General features: G+C 32.8%; 1 protein-coding gene across 2 annotated transcripts in view; it reads right to left on the bottom strand.

Moving 5' to 3' along the window:
- LOC118180907 (uncharacterized) overlaps positions 1 to 27,301 on the bottom strand; it is a 61,425-nt gene that overhangs the window by 26,433 nt on the left and 7,691 nt on the right. The window contains exon 1 of one of the 2 annotated variants that reach the window (XM_035349982.2): positions 4,750 to 5,382. The exons of the other annotated variant lie outside the window; for it this stretch is intronic. Coding sequence (XP_035205873.1) covers positions 4,750 to 4,828 — 79 coding nt within the window. The 5' untranslated portion in view covers positions 4,829 to 5,382. Of the gene's footprint in view, positions 1 to 4,749; positions 5,383 to 27,301 lie in introns of those variants that run through there. 2 annotated transcript variants of the gene reach the window in all.

The raw sequence follows: 27,301 nt of genomic DNA on the forward strand, positions 1-27,301 counted from the left end.
ATTTTACCACTCGGCCAATGGTGGGCCATGTGTCAAAAGAATCAAAGAGCATTCTTAGTTCGGCAAAATTCTTACTTGGACTGTAGCTAATTTTTATAACCTAGTACACAGTAGTACCTCGGTAGACATCCACTTTGAAATACGTCTAACTTGGCCTGTTTGGACGCAAAAGGTTTTATTTGGCATACGATATTTATTTGGAATACGACATCAGTTCGATGAATCAGGACTGCCCTTATTTACCACTTTCGAGCCAATGCTACGACTGCCCATGAGACTGTATGCCTGTTGCTACTATTTAGTACACAATCCGCGCTGTAACTCTGAATTTTCGAGTACATTTTTTTTTGTAAATTCATGAACAGTGAGTTTTAAGAAGGTGAAGAGTCAAGAATTTTTATATTGCGAAGAGTCCAGCAACAAAGAAAATAGTTATAATCACATCACCGTGGAAGTGAGAAATGAGATTGTTGAAAACGATGAAAATAACAGGGAAAAGTGGGACGGAGCATCAGAACTTCGTCGATGATTTAACAGATATTGCTCCATCCCACTACTGTTTTTTACTGAACGTACAGTCAGTCCGCTCTAGAAGCTAGCCCAGCGAAATTTTTCACATGTATTCGTTTCATCTATATTAAGACTTTTCACACTGAATACGCAATTATACATTGATTATATAATTGGTTTGCTTTAGTTTATTATGGCAAAGCACACTAGTGCTATCTACGTAAGGGAAGGGATGCCTTCGGGGAGGACTTTCTAAGAGAAACTGACCTCGTATACACGTTACACATGAGGGAAACCACGAAAACGTCCATGCAACCAATCCGTTCGCGGGATTCGAACCGAACTACCAGTGTTCAGCGACTTTACCGCTCGGCCGCTGGTTGGCCGTACGAACTTTCTAATGGAGAGTGGCTCGTATACACGTTACAGGTGGGGAAAGCCATGAAAATGCCCATGAAGCCAGCCCGTTAGGCTGGATTCGAACTCATGTCGAAACTACCACTATTCAGCGGTTCTATCTCTCGGGCGCTGGTAGGCCTTCACGTTGATTATACAATTTCAAGGTACATAAAAGTTGCAATGATTTTAACAGATTGATATATTATTTACACATAATTACATTAAATTTTCAGATCTCGGTATAAATTACAACATTACGCTGCAACATAGAGCTAGTTAAGGCTAGCCATTTCAGTTTATGACTAACTGCTGCCACTAACAGCGGTATAATGATGCTTAGAGCATACTAGCCAGCATCACATAATATAATATTTTTTTAACTATGAAGATGTCATGTGTATCCACGACTTCGCTGTTGCATACTATACGCTGAGAACAACGGTATCTGTGCTTGTGGGGGGGGAAGGGACAAAGACGTTTTAAATAGGCTAAAGTTGCAAAGGAGATGTTGTATTTTAGTTTATGATGGAATGTTGGGGGATGTTAAATAATCTAATAAAAATAGAATAAATATCTAATAAAAATATAATTATTTTATAAGAACGCATTAATTTGTCCCTTTTACTGCTTATTGGAAATGTTTATTTGGTATACGTCCAAGGATCTGGAGTGGATTAATGATGCATACCGAAGTACCACTGTATTAAAATTATTACAATTCTAAACTGAAATATAAGAAGTAAACAAAACTACACTTACAAGAATCACTGAAATCAATTTTGGCGTATTCAAAACAGCTTATAGTTCTTTTTACTGGATTTTAAGTCAGATTAAACTTTTGGAAGATTTCCAGAATAAACTGGCTCGTATTTAATTTTGTAGACAAAGCTGACCTAGGAACAATTAGTCGAAAAAATTTCGGATCCAGTAAGCAATCAACAACTGCAATCAACAAATTCAATAGTATCCACCCATTTCTTCCTCTGTCAGCATGCATCCGACAAAAAATTGAGCCAGAAAGAACTTGCATCATACCAGAAAGAACTTGCAGCTTTAACTGGGTAGATGATTTAAAATATCCGAGTCATTCTAGACTTTAAAAAAAAAAACCTAACTTTTGCAACATCTGAGATCAATTGGTTATAAGATAAATATCACATTGGCAACAATGAGGTCCATCCTTGAAAGATGCAGTAACCTAGCAACTACCGGTTCGAATTTCAAACATTCAAGCAGTCTTATCTCCACGGCCACTTGGTAGGCCGGTTCCCCATGTGTAAAGTTAACTTTTAATAAATACTTACTTTTGCCTCGAAATTCCTCGACAATAATAGCTAAATGATTTTTAGAGAATTAAATATAAAAATTACGCTGAATTTTATAAACTGCCTATATATGCTAGCATGTACGTAAACGGCAGCGAAAAGCAAACTTACTCTTAAAATCAAAAGCATATAATAAACTAATTGGTAACTGCTAACAGTTAGGGAAATTGTAGAATGTCACATGGTACTCAGAATTCGTCTAGTAATATTGTGGAGTATGTAGCCTATAGTTACATTAGTCAGCCTTGTAGAAAGGAGCATAATATCGGAAAAGGTACGAGTCCATTTTTGGCTAGATTTGTCAAAACTTTTTTTTCGAATTTCTTTAGAATTTATACCAATTACAGCATACCTTTCCAAAGATGTACAAACTGACTAAGCTTCAATATGGATGATGGAAAATTTGTATGCATGCTAAAGTTTAATATGCTAAAATTCAATAAATGAAATTATATGTTTTGCGAATACTATTAAAATGCAGAATCACTTATTTACATATACAGTTACGTTACCGTGATCGGATTAAATGGATTCAGTAGTAACTATAAGAATAATGAAAGCACCGAGATTTGTATGACATTTCCCCACAGATTAAAAGAATAATAATTGTTTCGGTTCCTAGGATTTCACATAATTATCAGTTTAAGAATAATTGACTAATAATAGATGTTTTCTCATTGTGTAATAGGAATGAACCAGTGATTAAATGAATAAATCGAGAAACATTTGTAGCTTCTCCTGGATTCAGTTAATTTTCTGCATTATGGCTTTCGTGATTTTCTCAATGTATAACAAGAAATTCAGAACTTTACTTATATATGAAGCATGAATACTTGGTCCGTACTTCAAGATTTTTCTCTGTATAAGTTTTAAAATTTACCTTTGCCCATGATGGCTTGGTTTAGTTATTTAAATAAAGCACACGGCGACTTACTGCTTAAAGGGAGGATGCCTTCGGGAAGGACTTTATGAGGGAAACTGGCTCCTATTCACGTTACATATGGCAAAAACTACGAAAACCAATGAGCAGCCAAATTTATTTGCCTGAGTTCGAACCCGAGAAGAACTAACAATATTCAGCAGGTTTTAACCACTCGGTAACTGGTGGGGTCGTGCATGTGATGATATACGCTTTAAATCAATGACGGTAATAAGCAATAGGCGCTCCCCACTGGCGCAATTGAACTGATTTCAACTTTTAAAAATATCACAGTAGTGTTAGCTCGGTATCCTTCCTTCACAGCTTGCTACTCGACTGGATTAGCAAGCAATACAGGCAAAGAATGCGAGGACTAGCTATTAAAGGGAAAAGAGGACTTTGCGGAGGACATTTAAAAAAAAACTGCTTCATATCTCGTTGTGCAAATTACGAACTAAAATTTAACATCTTATCTTATGGAAAATAACTTTAAAATATAAATATAAATTCCTGTATATTTCCGTTTTCATGTAAGTTATTAAACATACTGAACTTTCTTCTGTCAGAATGCACAGAATACTATTTTGAACCACCCTAAAGTAATTTATTTGTGTAGTTTACATGTAAATTAAGAAAAACCAAATCGCATTTTGCACCTTATGCAACTCGAGAATATATATATGTTACGATACAATAATCTTCATTTATAGCTATCTCAAAACTATTTCTAAATTTCCAATCAGAGCCGACGATTTGAAATTGAGTGAAGTTGAAATGAATTGATTGGAAACCGAGAAAAGTATTCCTAAGAAGATATAAACAATATCAGAAATGGTAAAAAAAAAAAAAAAAAAAAGAAAAAAAAAAAAAAAAAAAAAGAAGAAGGAAACTTTAAGGGGGAACTCTGGAACAATTTAACGATAAACTAAAATTTTCATTAAATGTCATTGCAGAATTGCTATGCTTCATATAAGAATGTTGAAAAGGTAATAAAGTGATTTAGCTTATTCTAAATATTCCTAATATCAAAATGTTTTGCAAACTTTGAACGTAGAATGAAAATTTTTGGTCAAAGTATTTTAAAGAAAAAGTATAAAAAGAAATTTCGTTAGGAGTTTTTAAATGTCTTTTTAATGAATAGCACGTCAAGTATATGAACAAATATGCATATTTAAAGAAATTTTATTCCTAATATTTATTGATAAATTCCGTAGTATTATAAATTTATGAGTTTTAAGTTATGTTCTTTAATTTGAAATTCTTTTAATTTATGGAAAGGCTACATATCGGTTTAATTTATAAAAAAAGTAGTTTGCACATCATGACAATACATCTGACAAATAACTTAAAAGTGCAAAGAAAATGTATTTCTTTAACCAATAGCTATTTTTCAGTTAGCATTTCCCAACGTATCAGTTTCATTAATACGGAATACTTTTTGAGTATTATTAATATAAAATAATTACCACAATTATTTGCTAGAATAAATTTTTAGCTTCACTCAGGTTTAAAAATCAGGAGAGAGAAAATTTCAACAGACCGAAAAATATTCACGCCATGCAGTAATATTAGTAATATAATGAATATTGCGCTTACCTCCAAAGTTAGCTTCAGTTAGAATCGACGACAGAACAAAATACAATATTAACAAAAATCGATTTTTCATCTGTCCCATACTTCTTGTCCAATTGACAACATAATGTAGCTAACTTCATTAGACTTACAACATATGTCATTGCATAACTATACTCAGAAAAGATGGCTCAGAGACTGTAGAAAGTTCAGTACCCGTCTTAGCTTGGTCAATAATGAAGCACATTGGTATCCGCTTTCTTGATCATTATTTAGTTATACTGATCGTAGTTCCTACTCCTCCTAACTTGAACCGTTTACGATCATTCCTGTTTATCCTACGTTTATTTTGTTTCGCTTCCTTTCAGGCAGTTCAACTTTTCCATCTGATCTAACGGGTCACAGCAAGTAGTCACGTGATACACCACAGAAATTCTTACAACTTAAGATCACTGAAGCAAATCTTACTTTTTTATGAATGTATGATAAGATCCAGATGTTAATTTGTTCCTTCGCTGGCCATACCTGTCTGCTACAAAACTCAAAAGTATAGTACTTCAGTAGGCTTCATAAATTATTCATGAATATGCCTTAGTTCCTTCTACTAGTTAATTCTTGACTGACGTCTAAGCAATGGAGAAACTTCTGACACTAGTTTATGAACACCAGAATGGTTGAACTTCAGCTATTTTTATAGCGACAGATTGTCAGCATACACTTGACTATAGGATTGCCTTTTAACATGGTTCCCTAAAATGACCTCTATCTAAGATGCTTCTAAAACTGATACGTTATCTGCCAATGTATGCACAAGGAACGTCAGCTCCTAGGCTTTGTTACATTTCCTCCCTCCCACATTATTTCTTCAAAAGCAAGGACCCTTGGGGTGGATTTTCTGCGATTAGAGCAAGAAATGTGTTTATAAATGTAGAAGGGGGACACAAAACTATATAACTGAAACATGATCATATTTAAAAATTTTATATTTACATAAATTTCAATTTTTGTCTACAAATCTGGGACTGAGGACTACTTTCAAATCCTTTAATTCAAGTATATCATTTGTCCAAGAAGAAAATGAATATTTATTGAAACGTCTTTGTTGTTTAACTGCATACGGTAAAATACGTGAGGGAGTTGACACAAAAACAAAATATTCTACCAAAGAAAGGAAATACTTACAATAAAGATATGTAAGTGACGCTTTTGGAAAATGATCTGATTTTCTTTTTTTTTTGCGGCTAAGCATACAAGTGCCAAACGTAAGAAAACGTTTATGAAAACGCTGATGAAGCAACGTTAAAAATGGCTATGTACAGTGGAAAAAAAATATCAGAACCATCATATCAGTATCAGAACCACTGACGTCAGAAAAGTTACGGAGTTTCTCAAAGTTTTAGGACAAAGTGAATTTCATGCGAGCAATGGGTAGCTAGAGAAATTCAATAAAAGGCATAATTATGTGACGAAAGCAAAGATATTACTTAAGATGACACTATCATATGGAAGACTAAAAGAAATATCATGGAAATGTACAAGCCAAAAGATAACTTCAACGTGGACGAAAACGGCTTATTTTGTCAATGTTTATCGCAAAGAAAATTAACATTAAAATTAAAAACAGAGAAATATTTTGGAGGCAAAGACAGCTAAGTTAGTTATTAGAAAAAGTGAAAAACCTAAGATGTTTTAGAGATATTAAATCATTGGAAGTAGGTTATAATTTCAACAAGAACTCAAAGATTTCTGAAAAGTGGCTAAACAATTTAGATAACTACATGGCTGTAAAGAAACGAAAAATTGCTCTAGTGATAGACAGTTGCAATGCTCATCCTCGAAATATCAAATATAAGTATAAACATTTTAAGTTTTTTCCCCCTCCAAATAACAATGCGAAACTGCAGTCTATGGATCAATTTCTTGATAAAAAGGGTTAAGACGCATTACTTCAAAAGAATTTTGGAGAAGGCCCTGACGGGAGTTGAAAGTAATTAGCCTTTATGCCTATAAGTTTACATGATTGCAAATCTGAATTGCAAAAGTATGGAATTATGATGTCACTGGAAAAAAAAAAAAAAAAAAACTATTCGCAGTTGCTTCAAAAAGGCTGGCTTCATCACCAGCATAGATGACGACGATGGGCAAGATGAGGAATTGAATAATATGTGCTTGCAGTTTAAAAATCGAGGACAGTTAAAGAATAATCAACAATTACAAGATTATTTATTAATATATGACTATGCTGAGATCTCGAGAATCTCTACCGAAGAGAAGATATTGCAGATGACAAAAACGTAGCAGCCAGAAAATACTTGATGATGATGATGATGATGAAGTTGAAAACATTAATGAAAATGAATGTACAAAATCTCCTCCAGAAGATATGCTAAATGCGTCTGATATTTTGCGAAACAGTTTTCAATTTGAACAAAGTGTTCCAGAAGACGTTATCCGTACATTACAAAGATGTAAGTCTTACTATGACATGAAATGCTGTTTCCGACAGTCAAAACAAACTAAAGTAATTGATTATTTTTCGAAATGAATTTATGTAATTTTCATAGGTAACTTTGATGGAATGGATACATTAACATATGTAATTTTGCATTTATATTTCATTTTACTATTATTTTACATTTAAAATTTAAAAAAATCTTATCTTAGACCATAACTTCCATTTAGTGTTTATCGTAACCTCCATTTTGGCGAATTCTTCCATTTCATTCAGAGAAGTTTTCACGCTGGATTCTGCGACTTCGTTAAATAGAGGTCTAATTGTTGTATCAAATTTATCTTTTTATAACAGATTTGAGCTTATTTTCTGGAAAACTGAATTAAATTATTTGATTACAGCAAAGCATACTAGAGATACCTGCCTACGAGGATGAATGTATATATGGAGGACGTTTTAAGAAAAACTAACACGTATTCATGTTATGTTTGAAGTAAATAATAGAATAGACAAGCATCTATACATATTTTATGCATTCGTGGCATACATAACGCATTAGTCTGATATTTGTAAGATACGATACGTTTGATAATTTCTTAAAATGGCTGTAAATCTACAATAACTTTTCTGATAAAAATCCACATATCAAGGAATTGGTGCATCTGTAACCAGCGTATTTCAAGGGCGAGCTGTACTTGAATGATTTTCTTTCTTTCTTTCTTTCTTTCTTTTTTTTTTTTTTTTTTTTTTTTTTTTTTTGTTCTATTTTAAAGGTGACTTCATTTGTTTGTTCGATAAATTTGCTGATATCAGGAAAATGACTAGAAATAAACTTTGTACTAACATGCAGGAAGACTACATTACTAAGGCATTTAACGTTCTTCTCTGAGGAGATAAGGTTAAATAAATACCTTTATTTTCTGTATGCTTTTTTTTTCTTTCCTATCAAGTTCTTATCATTTTTGCTAATGTGTTTTGTGTTGTTGTAAGAGCTTATCTCATTTATTTAAACTGACTGAAATAAAGTGTAAATGCTTTCCCATTCCAACACTGAATAACAGATAATACAATAAACAATGGTAATGGATATTAAGTGTCACTACCGAGTCCTCGATGTCGATAAATAACTAAAAAAGCGTATTTTATGCTATCGGATGCTAAAAGAATTATTTTAAACATACAATATTTATCCTGCAAAGAAGATAAATTGTTCATGAACGACTTTCTAAAAGACATACGCTTTTGTTCACTTTACGCAACGTAAAAGTGAGAAAACTTCATGCGCACAAGCCAATCCCCGGGATATGCCCCGGAAAGAATTACTGTTGTTCAGTGGTTATATCCATTCAGCCATTCGTAGACTAGAAGAAAAGATGAATTTTAAATCGTCATAATTTAGGTTATAACTATTATTGCATAACCTTTTTTTGAAACGTCTAAAATCTTTTTTTTTTTTTTTCATTTTGTGCCCTATCAGTGGCCAAGTGGAATGACCCTTGAACACTGGTAGTTCGATTCGGGTTCGAGTACCGGCGAACCGGCTGGCTGCATAACTGTTTTCATTTTTATCTTCGCCTACTAACAACCGAGTGATAAAACTACTGAGCACTGGTATATGGAATCGCATTCAGATTTTTACGAACGGGCTGATTGTATGGAAGTTTTCGCTTTTTTCTCAAGAGTACGAGCCAGTTTCCCATAAAAAGTTCTCCACGAAAGGTCCTGGCATCCCTTCCGTTAGGCAGAAAGCCTTTGTATGCTTTGCTCTAATCTAAATAAATAATCCATTTTAATTTCCATATTTAAAATGAATACAAGACAGTGTCTGTTAGAAATTCCCTCGCGTAAGCATCCTTCCTCTTATGCAGATAACTCGTAAGTGTTTTCAATATTCGGCTTTTCTACTCATAGTTTACATAATTTTTATTCCGGGCATTTGTTATTTTGCGCTTATTAAAATTATCACTTGTTTTTATTTGTTATAATATTATTGATGTGTAACGTGTAAACGAACCAGTTCCCCTTAGAAAGTCCTCCAAGAAGGCATGTCTTCCTTTAGGCACGCTTTGCCATAATTAAATAAGCCAATCCTCATTATTGCTGCTCAAATTATTTTGTTTGTTTTTCTCGAATTTCTCTTAGAAAATCCTTCTCGAAGACCTCCTCTTAGATAAAGTACCCACGTGGTATTTGCTGTACTCAACTGAGGAAATAAATCTTAATTTTTTAAATACTAAAATGAATTCACGAGTATTAACTAGTTTACAGTATTAATTCTATCTATATTGCTGAATTATGGATTCATTCTTTTGAAACTTTGCCCGCCAGTGGTCTAGTGGTCAGACCGTTGGATGAACACTTTGATCCGGGTTAAAACCTCGATTAACAACTGGCTGCGTAGGTTTTTTCCATGTGTAAACACCAATCACTTTCCATTAGAAGTCCTCCACCAATGCATCCTGTAGCATGCAAAATAATTACATTTTGAATTCTTTGCTTTGATAAACTAGCATAAAACCAAATGTAACCCTTTTCTGAATAGTATCCTTTAATATGAGGGGCCGCAGTTTGTTCTTTAACCTTTCTTCATAATTAAAATTGTTGTGTCAAAATTAAGTTACTTATTTGAAAGTTTGTTTCGTACCGTTTCCCCTTCCTCTCCCATTTAATGATAGGAAAAAAGGGAAACTGTAAAGTAGGAAAAGTATCTCGTGTAAATGTTAACAATGTAATTATTTCAACTGCTGTAGTTTTTCTATGTGAGAAATGTTTTGATAATAAGCTGTCAAATAAACTTTACCAAGAGAAGAACAGCAAACAACAGCGTCTTCAACAAAGGTTAACCATTTTTTCAAGGCTGCTAAAGAGTTCACTCATCCATAGAGATCAATAGCGTAACTGTAAATTTTCTATTCTCCCCCCTCCTCCCTTTCCAACGTTTCGCATTCTAGGAATAAGACCTGGAAGTCAAGGTGATCCATGACGGGCAGCTTTTACTCTACGTAAAGCATTTACGCCTTTTCTTGGAAACTTACCAAGTTCATACTGACTAAAGCTACAAAAGTTAAAAGGCAGAAATATTTTCTTTGCGTGCCATATGTAACAGTAAGGTGAAAAATCCCTTTTCGTGACTTCAAATTCAAAAATTTCGGCTAAGTAATAATACCTGATCGGCGCCATTTTAAAAAGCTAATACTTAAATTTTATCTTCTAAAGAATAAACAAAACTCATTGGCGATTTCAAAGATTTTAATAATCAAAATGTGGATGCATTTTATACTTATTTTTTTAAAGGTATTCATTAGAGGTTATAATAATATGCGCTGATTTGAAGCCAACATTAGGTTAGATTTTGTTAAATTTTATTTCTGACACTGACATGTTTTTTTTTTTTTCTACATAGACTATTATGATAGTTACCGTGTTCAAAACTGACCGTATGAGAATACATCTGCTGTGACAATTAAGGTATCACTTTTCAAATAAGCGAAATTTTCTTGTTAAAATCTATTTAACTATTCAAATACATTGAAATGTTAAAGCGCAGTGTTAAAAAGAAGTTTCTAGCCATTAAAAATTATACAGTCTTTTTTATGAAAGTAATTCCTTACAAAATACAGAAAAGTTGTTCTTAAACTTATCGTTAATCTCAGATTAGGAGGACCTGATCTACAGCTGAAAGGAGTGATATATTTTCCCTTCTGTTTTCCTTCCCAAACCTCTGTAATAATATTCTGATGCCCACAGACCTTGATAACAAAAGGCCAGAAATCGTGTTTCAATATTTTTCAGTATGGATGTCTTTTCAACACACGGTTTCTCTCAAAATTTTGTGCATAAATCATCTGAAGAAATCTGTTCAGAAATCCTACTCATCCTGAAGAATGTGTATTTAATCTTGATGCATCACCTCATTCAAAACTAATTTTAATATTTTCCCCAATAGAAATTATAATGAAAGAAAGATATAAAATGGATGGTATAAAATTTTTCATTCCCTGATCACCATCCGTTAATTACCAGTATATGGCTAGAAATTCTACTTTGAGTAATGCAATAAACCTTACTCATCGGATTTTGATTCGGGAAAATTTTGCAATATTTTCATATCTAATAATTTATGCACACTAATTTTTAAAAGATAAGTGGCCAGAAATCAAAGCCAATAAAGTTTGCGTACAACGCGAAGGAGGCGGGGGATTTCTTATCTAACTTTTAAACTTCAAACTTGAGAATGCAAAGAAGGTTACATAGGATTATAAAGTCATCGTTGTTCGAAAAGTAGTAGCTAAACTGGTAAATGACAAGAACATCTTACGAGATGTTCACAAAATTGTAAAGAAATCTCACATTATAGTTCTGTGGTATATTATAAAATTTAAATGCCAAGGTATATTCACTTCCCGATAGTGAAACAAACTATTTATCAACTGTCAATAAAGTGGGTGGGTCCATCGGGAAATTTTCCGAGGCGAAGACTGTGATGCCGCATTATCATCTGGTATCGATGGCTTAAGAAACTGGTAACTGCTGAATTCGTGCAGCAAAAATCAATAAACACAAAGGGGACAAGATTTAATAGCACTAATATAAGAGCGTAAATTAATCGAAAGCTACAAAAATGATAAACGTCTTCAGCTCATTATCTTAATACCGTCATCGTTAAGCTCGACTAAAATTGATCACTGTTTTACCTTGGGATGACTAGTGGTTTGGTTGCGTGTTACTTGGGTTGCGCATTCTAGCTCCTGAATAATTGCAACATTGAACTCTAACAAAGTAACATACTACAGAAATCATAATAATCAATAATAACATTACTATTAATGTCAGTACCAAATCAGCAGTCAAATATGAAAGGCATAAAAGCAGTAATGAGTTAACCAATTTTCCGCATTGCACGAAGACAAGAATTCTTGCTAGCAGCCAAGTGTTTGACAGTTCTCTCTAGTTGAGATTTTCAGAATGTTCTATGTGTACTGGTACATTTTGCAGACTGAATTAGTCATGCCTTTTTAGTTTACCTATTGTATTTTAAGTCTTCTGATTCACTGAGTTTGAAATCGATATCAGATGAACTGCAGAATCATTGGTTAACGAGCCCCTGAAATCAAGAGATTTTAAAGACAGATGCCGCTTTTGTAGTGTTAGAGTACATCATGTCGTACCTCTTAATGGCTCAGCTATCTGGCCTTTCGATTGCAACTCATGAGATGACCACACATGAATTTTCTTATCTGCATGCTGTCCGGCGTAATCTAATTCCTTACTCCGCAACGTAGAAAAGGGGAATTTCTTTCCATTGTCTTATCACGAAAACATCCTTAAGACTGTGTCCGCCCGTAAATTTTCCGATACTTTTATGCAAATTGACAACTTTTGATCAAAACAGAAACCTTCACAAATGTGCCTCAGCATAAATGTACACGTTATCAAAACTAAATTTCATAAGCAGCTGCAGTGAAGTTTGCTTTCGTCAGGTTAAAAGCTCAATTTAAAAACAGCTGATATATCTACATTATTACCAAAGTGCTAATTTAAATACTAGCCAGGCTGTCTTAAAAACTCCTCCACAGAAGTATTCCTTCCTTTAGAATTCGAATCCTTTGCTATAATTAAGGGTAGTTAACAATGCCAATTACCTTTCACAGATAAAAAAAAGAATATACATTTTACAAAGGCTTTATTTCATTTATTAAAGTAGAATTAATTCAAAGGAGGATGAAATTAAAATATGAAATATGTATTTATTTGTGCAGGGCCAGCCCCAGAGTCTGTGCTACCAGTGCAGTCGCAATGGACGGCAAAATTTTTAGAATTTTGGAAGGAGCCGGGAGACAGAATTCAGAAGCCCTAGAGTTTGTACCGGGCCAGGAAAAGCCTTGCGCCAGACCTGAATTTGTGGCTTATATTTAGGTAAGTTCATATAAACTGTATAATATTATGTAAAGCCACATAATAGTAGTTAAACTAAAAATACAAAATAATTCAAATTTTCAAACAAAAAAAAAAGGGGGGGGTAAATTTTTTTCTAGATTAATTTTTATAGGGTAAAAAAATTTAAAAATTGTTTTTCTGATGTCTAATGTTTAGTATGAAAAGAATTTATCATATGAAAGAAACTAAACAACGATTCGGCAGCATGAATAATTGTTATTTTAGTCGAATAGAGCACGGACAAAATGGATTAAGCGGTTGAGGAAGCCTTGTAAAGGTTCAGTGAACAGAATATTATCTAGGATTTGCTGATTTTCATGAAAGAAAACTCTGATTTTTGGGAAACAATACATGATTTACCTTTCGCCAGGAGGCATATCGCAGATAAATTTCGAGGTCGACAATAGCTGTTTCAGTCGGTCATTACTCTAAATTGTCATCATTTCACTAAGTCAAATTATTGTTGTTGAATTAATTTAAAACTCAACCCAAAATGAATTTGAATTTCAAAACTGCATTTGTTTCTGTATTTCTTTTGAGCATAAAATAGTATTAAAAATGATCAAAATCTATATTATCATTGGGACAAAATTAAAAATAGAAAAATATCTGAAGTCGATCGATCTATATACAAAACAAAATTACAAAACTAACTACAAAAGGGCTCATACAAATCAATTTTTTATTCTGAATGCAGGCAATATTAAACACAAGGAAAACAAATTTTGCACTCTGTCAGTTATAAAGGGTGTTAGAAAATTATTTAAAATGTTGAAAGTATAAAGTGACGCTTCTTGAAAAATATTTTTAAGTAGTCCAAATATAATAATTTTTTAACTGATTAATTTTCAGTGTGTTGAGCAACTCACTTTTACAGTATCAAAGATAAATGAAACACCTTAGCGCTGTTTAGCAACAGAATTAATTTATTGTTAACAGGGTTTATCACAAATCAAAAAACAGTAAGCATCTCGAATAGATTTTTCTTCGAGATGTTAATGAACTGAGAATAATTCTAGCATAGCAATAATGTTAAGTCATATTTGGAAGCAAAAGTAAAGAAATACAAAATAAGTCTTGAAAATTGATTGAAAACCAGTCTGCAAATACAAAAAACTCTCAGTGTCAAAACGATTCAAATAGACTATGAAGACTAAATGCTTCTTAGAATAGTGTTAAACAAATGTATGAAATAATAAATTTTGAGCATAAGTATTCATCTACGTTACAAAAGGTAAATTTTTATTTTGAAATCCAGTAATAAATGTAACTGTTTCAGTACAATTTATATGGAACTTGAGGAAAAACCTTACAATTTCCACGAACTGCTCGAAATAACTACCCCAAAGTTAAGCTAATATTATTAAGAACAGCATTTAAAATTATTTTAGAAAATTACTTACGCAATACTTTGGAAAGTTAAGTATTTTTAAAAGTATCTTGATACGGTCTTGTAGAATATAAATAAAAGCTACTACTCTATATATCATATTCAATTACGTGTAAGAAAACAAAAGAATTAGTCTTATCTCACATTCATTACTTATAAAAACTAATTTTTGATTAATTTATAATTTTATCTTTGTTTATATGTTATCTGGCCTTCAAAGTGTGCCTTCAGAATATGAATTTTAGAAAATTAGGAGGGCTATCTATGGCTAAACAATGTGACTGAGGATACTGATAGTTTAAGTATCGCGGTATAAATATGGAACATAAATTTAAAAAAATTAAAATTCCATTTATCAAGGAATAAGAATAACTTGTACAGAGATATTAACTTTTATGGAATATTTTATGATTTCACCTTCTTTGGCGTTTCACCCTGTGTGTAGATTATGGCAAATCTCGTGATGGCTGCTGGAAGGAGGATGTTTCATGAAAACTTTCTAAGAGAAAATGAACTTATATTCACATTACACATGGCTCATGTGCTTTGCAGTAATCAGATAATGCAATCCAACCCAATCCACATTTACTCATGGGAAAAACCAAAAGCATCCCACAGAAAGCAAAGGAAAAAAAACTCATGGTACATTTATACCCACATCTTCCTAGTTGCCTAATTCTCTAACCAGGCTATGCTATCGGATTGCAAGTATTTTATGCCAATTTGTTTAAAGCTCACTGGTAGCTAACATTAACTGAGCAGCTAAACATTTAAAATAAAAATTTTTGACTGTGGTTATATGTTCTGAGTTTTGTAAAAGTATAAACATAAAACTATTATATACAAGTGTAATGCAGTTGCTTTTGACGGATAAGTTATGTGAAAAAATAATTTTGAGTAATGTGAGCTCTGTGATGTTAAAAACCAACGCATACACAAACTTCTGTTATTTAGCTATAATTTGAGTAAAGTAAAATACCTACAAGTGAAATCATCAGTTGTTAATAATATTCATATGTAGCTAATAACAAAATATATTCAACTTTAAGGCAATTAAGTGTTCACTTTTGTTTTTCTCTCTAGAGCAGTTTTAGAATGCAAGTAGCTGAAACGTGAACACTCTTCATACATTGAAATTTTGATTGCATCTCATCTTTTATTTGTCATAATCTTGGCAAAGGTGGTATGCTATATTTCTACCAAAATAATGGAAAAATAATGCCATAATCTCGACAATGATGAACTTGACCTTCAAACTAACAGAAAAATTCTTGCGGAAGCTACATATTTAGTAGTAAATATTGCTGGAGCTAATTTTAGTATTCACATTTTATGGTACAATAAGAAGTATCTGAAGTCTTATGATGTCTTTAGACATTATGTGTGATCCCCCCCCCCAATGTGAGGTCAACCGTGAGAAACTTCTTTAAAGTGGCTGCATTTAATGTAATCTTCCATAGGAACGAAAAGAGCGGGCTTCGATTTAAAAATCAAAGTTGCATGACGAAACTTCCGCAAGCAGTGACTCATTGAATGGTGAAGAGAATAAGGGAAACTTTAAACTTTGTCCCTCCCCAAATTAGTTTAGTATTTTGTACTGATCTTTATCAACAATACTGTACTCCTATTAAAGCCTTCTGTTCCTAACTTTATAGACTTATCGCAATACTTTTACTTTTTGCTGTTGTTCTTTACAAAATAAGAAGTTTAAAAAATAAGATATGTGCTTTCAAAGGGAAATAATTTGCAGTTATTAACGTACTACAGGTAGCCTTTCACGTCACTGGACGGCGAAACTGCCAAGAAAAGAAACATGTTTCGAAAGCAGAAATATTACTCATCATACTTTTAATATATGTTATCTATTTATTATACTTCACTATACCTTTTTTGAGATGTTGCAATAAACCTCTAGTAGACAGTTAGTGTTTTGTTAATCAATAATGAAATACGTCGGCTTTTTTTTTTTTTTTTTTTTTTTTTGTTAAACTCAGCTACTTTTCATTATGTGAATTATGTTATCAAGACAATCCTTCCAATCGCATTTAAACTCTGACTCGAAGTGTTAAAAATCTTAGATGTACTCTAAGAATTTTTTACTAAGTTTTCAACCTGATATATATTGAATTTTGGCAAACCATGCTAGAACTATCTGGATAAGGGAATAATGCCTTCTTCAGGCTTTTCAAAGGCACACTGGCTCGTATTCACGTCCTGTTTGGGAGAAACAGAAAAAACTTTCATGCAGCCAGTCCATTCGACGGTATTTGAACCCGAGTCAAACTATCAGTGTTCACCATTCTTATCAGTTCAGCCACTGGTGGGACTGATCACACTGGAAATCTCCCAAAATTCATTTACTTGCTAAAAAAATTATGCATAAAATAAATTGCTAATTTTTTTTTAATTTGGCATAAAATGAAACTGGAATATAAAAAAATAAAAATATTCGAATTATGAATTACATACCTGAATTAAATATAGAAAAAAATATATACCACAAGAGCTGCATTGAAAATCAGCCTTTCTGAAGACGCACCAGTCTGGTAATATTCTCAAGCATTTGTGCAGATATCTTTAAAATAATAATTTAAAAACTGATTTTGTGCAAGCACACTAGCGAGTTTCAAAGTCAATAGCAGTCAAAATCCAATAAAACATACTAACAACTCTAAAGTTACGAGCTGTTTCGATTTCATGAGGCTTGTGAAAAGGCAAACACGAAACAAGCGCTGGAAAAGCAGGTCAGTCCTAGCGTGCTTTGTCGCATTTTACTAACCAACCAACGAAATGCAGTAAAGGTCAAAAAAAGGGTAAACACGAAATAAATGGAATATCCTAAGTGTTATTTGACAAAGGAATAGGGAGAATGGAACAGATAATATCCAGAATTAATGAAAATTTTTCTTAACACACATAAAAGTGTTGATTGTAGCGATATCCCAGGCTTTGTACTACGAAACTGTAGATGCCCATGATATCTTAAAGAAGTTCAAAACAAATAAAAGAGCTCAAGTTACTGCGATACTGCAGTGTTATACTGGGGCTCTACTGTCTAAGCAGTAATTCACAGAGCAATTACAACGTTCCTAACGGAGCTTGAAAATGAATGTGTCCCTCGTAGGAAGTCTTGGATAGAAAAGTAAAGAAGAGGCGCTTTGCCTCATTTAGCAGCTAGAGTCGTCACGCGTCTGGTGCCATCTATAGCACTAAAAGAAGAAAATCCAAATAGGCGGCGGAAAAGACGAACGTTCCCAACTGCGAGAGTAGCGTCAGCTTCCAGGTGGCGGTGTCCAACCATAAGAGATAAAAAAATATACAGTATTTGAGAATTTACATCATGAAGCGCAACACGCAGTTTCACTATGTGCATGTGAGGTGTGAAATCACATGTCAAATGACAAAGCTTTCTTGCCATAGAAAGTGTGCAGCGTATGGTCAAATGAAAAAAATTGTACACTAAGATTTCAAAATTTAGAAATATAGCGAAGTTTGCAGTACTATTAGCTGCTGCCTTGTTGTAGAATTTCACATTAAGCTTGTTTAGGTATTCCTTTACCGTGCCAATTATCAAATCATGGATGGTGCAAATTTTCATTCCGTATGAAGGGACACTAGTGATAATCTGCAACAACTTGTTTTGCAGAAATTGCAATTTCTTGAGCTTATTTTCTTACACATTTGCTCAGAGTGGTGACATGTAAGAAAAGATCGAGCAGACGATAGCCTTATAAAGACGTAACATACGGGCAAGATCGAGTCCTGAGTCATCTGAGAGTAATGGAAAAAGTTTCTGATAGATTAAGTGAATGATTTATTGAATCTAACTCCTAAGTATTTAGCAGAAGGTACAAGCTGGACTTGCTTTCCGAAGATAGTCGCATTACAGTGTACAACTTATATTGAACTTTATACTTCCTGGCAACTAAGATTTGGGATTCTTTTCGAGTTTTTATCTTCTATTTCTGGCACCATTTTTCAGTCTCCAGAATCCTTTCAAGAGCGTGATTCGGTCTTTTCGAACGGGTAATAATGGCAGTGTCATCGGCATAACATGCAGTCATGGTGTGGGGGTTCGCCTTTAAATTTTGGGAAATCATTTGCATAGAAATGACTTCCCAAACTTAGAATATAGAAGAGTGGCCCAAGGATAGAACCTTGGGGACACTAGTACAGACGGGGTGTGGAAAAGAGATGCAGTCTCCTTGTCTCATTGATAAAGGCCTCTTGTGAAGAAATAGTGCGAAGATTGGAACCAATTCCCGGGGTCCGCTTAATCCAGCCCGCTTGGCAGATAAGGGGCGAGATGGGAGTAAGTCACAGTAGCATTTTTGGTAGTTCACATAAAAATATTTTCCTTTTAAGCTAATATTAAAAACCAGTATAATAAATTCCATAATTCGTGGCTGGTGGTGAATAACGCTGTTGCAATAAATTCAATTAAATCAGAAATTATCCAGTTGCTCAGAATTCTTTGTCAAAAACTTTTTGTAAAAATTTCCTAACTCACCGTATAGATTACAGTCCTTAAATAAGGCAATGGCTATTGCAATAGAATCTTAGCAGATATGTTAGAAAAAGGCTTTCTATTCTCCAATTTTATTTTGAAAATAATACATTGATTTTAAAACAAATAGATCAAAAAGTAGAATTAGCTACAAAATCTATTTTCCTGAACGTAATTTTTAATTATATGTAGAGATGGTACTCATTAAGTTTCCTAGTTATAAAAATCGAGAGAGAACCTAAAGTAATAACGTTGGGCTTGTCAAAGCCTAACGTTGAGAAATGTAATAAACACATTTCAACTAATTTTATTTGTAAAAATTATATCCATAGAACAGATAAAAACGAAACTGACATTTTATTGTTAAAATTATAAAAAAGCTTAGAAAGCAGTTATGAGATTTCTAAGTTAATATATTAAGTTTAAAAAAACGCAGGTAGATGCTTTATAAGTAATTATTGTAGGTTATTAATAATGGATTTACTTATAACAATAATGGATGTACATAATATACCAATACATACATAATATCCAATATAATAATGGATGTTCATAAAGGCTGTTATAAGTAATTATTGTATGTTATTAATAATGGATTTACTTAATAATGTATTTAATAATGTAGTTCCATAAAAGGGATCTTAATAAAATACTTAAAGAAAATGTTTATTTTCGACATATCAGATAAGATCCTTTAAATCACTTTCAGAATTTCATGGAACAAACTGAAATTCAATTACTAAATTTTAAATTTTAAAATAATTTTGCACCTTGCTCACAAAATTGTACTTAAAAGTTACCTCTAAAAGTACATAAAAATTTAATTTAAAAAAAAATTAAAACTTATTTGAAATTATAATCATCAAATTTGTGAACATCAGTTGCTTTGCAAAAAGGAATATAAATTAAAATAAAAAATTAACATTTTCATTAATTAGCACCGTAGCTTAAAAGATTAATAACGTGAAATTTCAACGAATCAAATTTTCATTTTAGTGACATTGATATTTTGGGGAATTTTTTTGATAATGTCTATTAATAAAATCTATAGTACATGTAGTTTCAATAATTATATTATAACAGTCAGCTGTAGAGACTATCAGACATTTCGAACTAAGAAATATAGACAAGCAACAGTGCCCCACGAATCTTTCATTTGCCACCCAGACTTAGATAGTAACTACTTCCACGAATGCAGTAATTTTCCAGTAATTGCTCCTTTGCCGCAATTATGATGGGGAATGCAGGAAATTCTTACATTCTCCTCCTAAAAGGAAGGCTCAGGAATGGCACAAAACCTATTTGATAAAATCTAGGTGGTGACAAATAATCGTACCGAAACTTTAATTTCATCGCCACTGTAGAAACCATTAGATTTTTCAGCGCTGGAAACATAAGAATTTAATTATGCCCCCTAGGAATTTAAACTTCGGATCCTCCAGTTGATAGCTGGGCGTTCAATGATGCTAAGTTCACGGAATGAAGTTCATTAAATGCTAAGTTCACGAAATGAAAAACCAATATCATAAATATATAATAAATTCAAATCACAAACGCGAGTCACGGGAGGAATAACGTTTTAGTAATGTAATTGTCTCAAAACTGAAACTCTTTCGTTGTATTGGAAATTATCCAAAATTGAATTGGAAAACTCTTCATCTGTATCATGAAAAATTCACTAGAAACTGAAATTCAAAGTAGCTTGTCTCTAAGAATACCGCTTAAAACTTATCTGTTTTAATTTTTACCTCGTTAGAAAGTTATGTCTTTGACATTTTCAAAATATTCATCATTAAAATATAATGTGTTAAACTGTTTATAAATGTATTAGACAAGCATCATATTATCCTAATGTACTTCGTTAAGCTAAAAAAATTTTTAAATAGGTAGGTAGTTATCAAATTATTTCAAATTTTAGAATATCGCACATATTTATTGAGCTTAGGAATATTCATATTAATAAACGATAATACGATATAAAAAGTGTTAATTACACTCTGTTGTTATGTAAAATATTATGTGCAAAGAAGTTGTAGAGTCATTAGTTGTTTTTTTTGGGGGGGGGAAGCAGGAGACGTGAAAAATGGTTTGGTGTCCTTTCAGACGGCGAAAGTTTAGTCGCAAGGGAAAATTGTGGACTTGAGCCGAAATTCCCCCCCCAACACACACAGAAGGAGAAAACAAAGGGCAATGCCCTCGCCGGGACTCGAACCCTAGACCTCTCGAATACACGTCGAATATGCTTCCACTTACACCACGAAGGCGTGGGGAAAGGAAGGTGAAAATACCTTATAAAGTTACAGGAAAATTTTAGTGAGAGCATTTTAGCCCATACAAAAATCCAGAGCAATTTTCAGAACGAGGGTAAAGGATCGGAGGGATGACACCTCCATTGAGAAGAGGAAGGTTGGAAGTCATTTGGGAGAGAAGGCATCAGAGGAGGAGAGAGAACCATCACAGGGAGGTCGAATTCAATGGGAGGCGTCGGAAGGTCATTTGGGCGGAAAAGCATGAACACACGTAATTTCAGTGAGTCGTATTAGTTGGAAGGTTGTATAGACATTAGGATTTTTTGGAAGCAGGCAAGAGGAAAAATTAGCAACGCCTTCGCCGGGAATCGAACCGCGGACCTCTGGAATACGCGCCCAGCGTGCAGACCACCACACCACGAAGGCATGCCAGGAAGACGGGAGAAATACCTTATATGCTTCCCCTTTTAAAGGGCGACAGGGTTTTTTAGGGGACCCAATCGCCAAATCCTGGGTCTGAAGAATCATCATTCACCACCCTTTTATTTCGGGCGCCAGTATAGAGACATTAGGTATTTTTTGAAAGCAGGGCATTGAGATGAAAAATGAGCAACGCCCTCGACGGGAATCGAACCACGGACCTCTGGAATACGCGCCCAGCGTACAGACCACCACACCACGAAGGCATGCTAAGAAGGCGGGAGAAATACCTTACAAGGTATCAGGCAATATTCTAAAAGAATTTTGTAACAAAACTATTTTAGGGATTAGGACTTACGCATGCTTGTGCTATCAAGTCGAGCCTGAAGATAACACAGATAAAATGTAGATAGTTTTTGTAATTATTAAATGCTGTAGAACTATTTCGATGAGTGCCTTAAAATTTCTGGGAGGTTCGCTTACTCTGTATTTGTAACTTGATATGAAATCAAAGTTATTAAGAAATAAGAAATATAACCAGACTATCAACTTTCGTGGCGTGAAAAATTGGTCATTTATCACTTAGGAAATATCTATTGAGATTATATTGTCATCCAGCTTTAATTAGAAAGTATGATAAAAAATATGCATATTATATATATCATATAAAAATATGCATAAATAATGAATTATTTGAAGTTCAGATTTTGAGCGTAATGTGCATTTGCCCCTCGCTCCCTATTTTAACTTCGCTAATATTTCTTTATGCTTGATCAGACAGCCTGGCTCAGTAAAAGTAGGCGGCCAGTGCAACTCTGATTAAAAATCTAGTTATAACCACGTACAGTGCTGATAAGCACCACGTGTTTCTGTGATTCCTATTTTCTTCTTTCTATGTATTTCTTTCTCCTGATGAGGAGGGACCTTTAGCTGCCCTCGAAATCGATTGAGTGTTTCATTATACCTACGCTAAATATAAGGTTGTTTTTTACGATTTTGATATTCTCTGATAGTTCAAAGTTTGACAATAGACTGATATCCCTTCTATGTATTTATTTATGAACGTAAATTTAAATTTCCAACTCATGCTTCAATCTTCCAAGGGAAGCTTTTAAATATGTACGAAGCGATACTCTGGATTAATAGCGAAAATATACGAGATGAAGGTATAATTTACATTAACAATCAAGCCACACTGAGCGCAATAAATATATATCACACGAAGTACGAGATAGTAATTGAAATCATATTTCCTATAAAACGGAAGAAAACAAATCAATTCGGAATTAAAATTCATACAGGAATTAAAGGGAATGGAAAAGTTGACTTTTATGCCATTTGAGACTCAAATAGTGTTTGTCGAGATATTACGTAAAATGTATGGGAAGAATACAAAGTTCTTTTCAAAGAAACTTTTACTAATATATAGTAAGAACGATGATTAGAAGATGATGAGAAAAAAAATGGACTTCTAAGTTTTCTCTCAAAGAAAGTAATATTATCATGTGTTTGTCTTTTGAATCAAATATTTACAGCTATCAAGGAATAATCAGTGCTAATCGTGTAATTAAGTATTTACATATTTTAATCGGTTTTAAAGTTGCTATTTCTAGACTGCGTTAAAATAGGTATTTTTAATTGCTGTGAAATATAATATGTGTAATTAGAAACTAATTACTATGAAATCCCAAATGCATAAAATGCTAGGAATATTTTTATTCTGAAGTTGAGAGCCGATTTTAATTTATTTGTTGTATTCTGTAGAGCTTAAAGGTATATAAATGAGGTGCAGAAAACGCAAAGCATATATTCTGAAATCTTCCTTCTTTATATTTTTACTTCACCTTAAACTTCGGAAACGGAATTACTACTGCACGAATATTTTAAAATTAATTTTCTAACCTGAGAGTTCTTAGCCAGAAATGATTTTTCAATAAAATCAGTCACCATTTGAACTTTTTCCTCTGTCTTTTTTTATAACAAGCCATATATTGCCAAGGTTAACTTATTTCATATTCACATCTACTTAGATCTACATGGATTGTGTATAGCAATTAGAAGTCCGGAAAAAAGATCTTAATGGTCTATTCACGAAGCTCACTGGTCAGCCTTTTTTTACAAATATACTGCTAACCTCAGTAAGAAGTACTGTTATTAATAAGATAAAATTTTTCTTTGCTACATTTTAGAAAAATTATATCGCCACGTTTTCTAACTAATGCAGGACAAACTCTATTTATTTTACCAGTAACTGTATACAAAAAATTTCAGAGATTGAAATCTAGAAATTTTTGCAACAATGTCTAATTCCAGATCTTAAGGGAATGATGGAGTATCCTAAATTTGCTGAAACGAAATAAGCTTGTCATGAGACTTTCTTTAAACTTAATGACAAAGGGTAACCAAAAATAAAGAACAAAATAAGTAAGGAGAAAAAAACGAACGTTGAGAAGCTGCAAATCGTCTATAATTTTCCTATATAAAATTAATAAAGTCTTTACATTACAAAATGATTAACGGCAGCCAATGTTTTTGGTTTCGGGTAGTGATTTTTTATGCTAAGGTTGAAATGAGAGACAACCAGCAACAGACATTTCTAATTACAGAACAGCAACAGACATTTCTAATTACAGAAAGGGCGTTGCCAGGGAGGGAATTTGAGTAGAGGATAAAATAATAAAGGGTGAATAGGAACATCACTCTTGTAGCTTAATAGTGGAAAAGACATACGACGATATTCAAGCAGTATTTTAAAATATACACTATGAAAACTACCAATGGAATCTCTGTGCTGGTCTGCGGGATGTGCATTAGTGATTGGTTCCAAGTAGGCTTCGTAAATTATTGTCTCTTTATTTCATGCGGATGGAATAGTCTAGCAAGAGACAACCGATTAAACCATAAAAATATGAGCTCTTCTTGAAAGTATTGCGTCTGATGAGAGAATGACGTATTTGAAGTTTTAACGAACAAGATACAGATAAATTAACCTTAATATCGTATAAAACAGGATCTCATTAAATTGCTTATTCATTGCTATGGATAAAAAAAGATGACTTCAGTTATTTAGAGAAGTTCAAGACTGAGTAAAAAAGGGAGATATTTTTATGAGATAAATTAGATAACCTTTCTACGATCTTAACTACAGGTGTGTCTTTAAGAAAAAAAAGTTTGTAGTAGTTTGAAGAAACGTAATTAATCTGAAAAATTTGAGGATTTGGAATAAGAAACGATTTCATCCTCATACGGTGAAAAATAAAACATAGCTTTGATGAGAACTTGAATTGGTGCCTACAAAAGACATAGTTCGATATTTATAATTCGATTTATGTAAACTTTTGCTAGTTATGCTCAGTGAAATTTCCTTGTTTGAGGTGCTTCTTAGGACAAAAAAATTAATAAACATTAATTTTTAAAATAATGATTTAATTTCATATAGTTCCTTGGTTGTCTTAAAAATTTTTAAACACAGAACAGTGTATCAGTTCTATGATTTACCGTTCTTTTTTTCTTACATTCGGCTTTAAAGGGATAGAGATTTTCGAATTTTCCGAAATGTCAAAGAAGATAAAAACCCGTTATCATTCTCAATCAGTGGAGTTTTCTGGCTATATCAGTAATGAAAAAGAACAATTGAATTGAATATTCTCCAGATGAACCATAGTTTTAAGGTGCATAGATATAAAAAACTCTGTCACTTTAGGACCAATAAAAATAAATAAGTAACAAAGTATAGTAACGAAAAGAAATCGTTAATCAGTTAGCACATCCATGGTGGTGAGTCAAGAAGGCGTTGATGCACAGTACCATTTTACCACTGTAGTTCCCTCACCCTTGAGACCAAACGAAAAAATACTTGCGTACCATAGAAGAAACATATTTATAGGCGTTGTCGAGAGCATGATAAATTAAGGAGTAGATAGTAGCTTTCAAATTCCTGGAGAGGAGAGAACAATGGAGTGAACAAGGGCCATAGAAACTCTTGGAAAAAGAAACAGTTTTAGAAACAAGCAAATAGTATTTTCGAGCTATAACATTACCTTTAAAGAATGAATGTTACATCTACACCAGGTCCTTTTAAGCTAGGTGCCAATAAAAGTTATTTACTCAGTACCATTAATATCTGAATATTTCATATTTGATAAATAAATGCTTGACGTTCTGCCCCCCCCCCGTTGAATTGTTATGTATTCATATGACGTTTACTGAATATAATAATTTGTTTGTGACTTTGATTATTGATTTTTAGTTTATATAAGTTTTTTAATGTAACCCGAAAACTACTGTTAAATACCTTGTAATTTTTGAGAAATTACAACTAATTTCACTAATTCAAACTTCACGATAAGCTATGTGTATGGAAATCAAATAAGTCATTTGATTAAAATAATCTGAGTTTTTATTTGATTAAAGAGATCTCAATTGTTCATTTGACATCTTTAGAAAACTATTTCTATAAATATTTCTTACCTGAATTAGAAAGTAATTGATTCCTTTGGATCTGGTACTCCTTTATCAAAGAAATGAAGCAGTCTAAACAACTATTTTGAATGCTCTGGAAAGAATTTTAAGAACTTTTGCGTTTTCCTAATCGAAAATGTATATACTCTGGTAGAGCACTTAAAAGTGCATACTTAATGCAAACTGAAAGTTAAGAATTTACCATGCCTAAATATTTAGTTAAAACTTGTTAAGCAGATAGTATACACAAAAAATGAGGGAGTATTAAACACAATAACCAACATGTGTACATTTAGAAAAGTCAGAATCACTTGTGAGTGGGAGAGATTCGTATTTCATAATGCGATATCTAGATACTGTGCACTGAATTGTATTTTTAATATTAATTTATTTAATGTTATCAATAATGCATTCTTAACTTACTCCCTCCATCTAGTTATTTGTTAATTATGTTTTTGTGTCAGACATTTATTTATTTCTCCTCGATGTAAGGAAGAGGTACTGAAAAAGTAACAATGGAATAATTTTAAACAATTTAGATAGCAGAAATACATTTTTCTGTTTCAAAGAGATTTTTCAATAAAAAAAATATTAAAATGTTTGTAACAACTAAAAAATATTAAAACGAACAGAATTTTCATTAAATTAAAAACAATTTACATATATATACCCTTTAAAAATTAAAAACCTTCCAAAATTTTAATTTTTGCTGGAAAAACTCTGTGATATTTAATAAGATGCGTAAATATTACAACTATATAACATTGGTGACATTTTCTTCGAATTCGTAATTTTATTATTATTGTCAAATACAGTATTAATACAGTGTTTTAGATCTTGCTGAACAGCAACATACTGATATTTTCGAAGATCAGTTTATTTTAATACGGCAAAGCGCACGATGGCTATCTGCCTACTGGAAAAGATGTCTTCGTGCAGGACATTCCAATGAAAACTAGCTCATATTCATGCTGCACATGGGAAAACCACGAAAACTAACCATGCAGGCAGTCCGTTCGTCTAGGATCGAGCCTAGGTCAAACTCAGTATCCAGTATTCTTAAGCACTGGGATGGGGATTTTCCATTTCCAAACGAGAAGTAACTGCTACTATTAAATTTAATTATCTTAAAAGTTGAAAAATTATAAATTTCCTTTGCG

This window comes from Stegodyphus dumicola, chromosome X1 (genome assembly GCF_044657685.1).
Source record: "Stegodyphus dumicola isolate Sdum_Otavi_A_Nest chromosome X1, ASM4465768v1".
Classification (NCBI taxonomy): Eukaryota; Metazoa; Arthropoda; class Arachnida; order Araneae; family Eresidae; genus Stegodyphus; species Stegodyphus dumicola.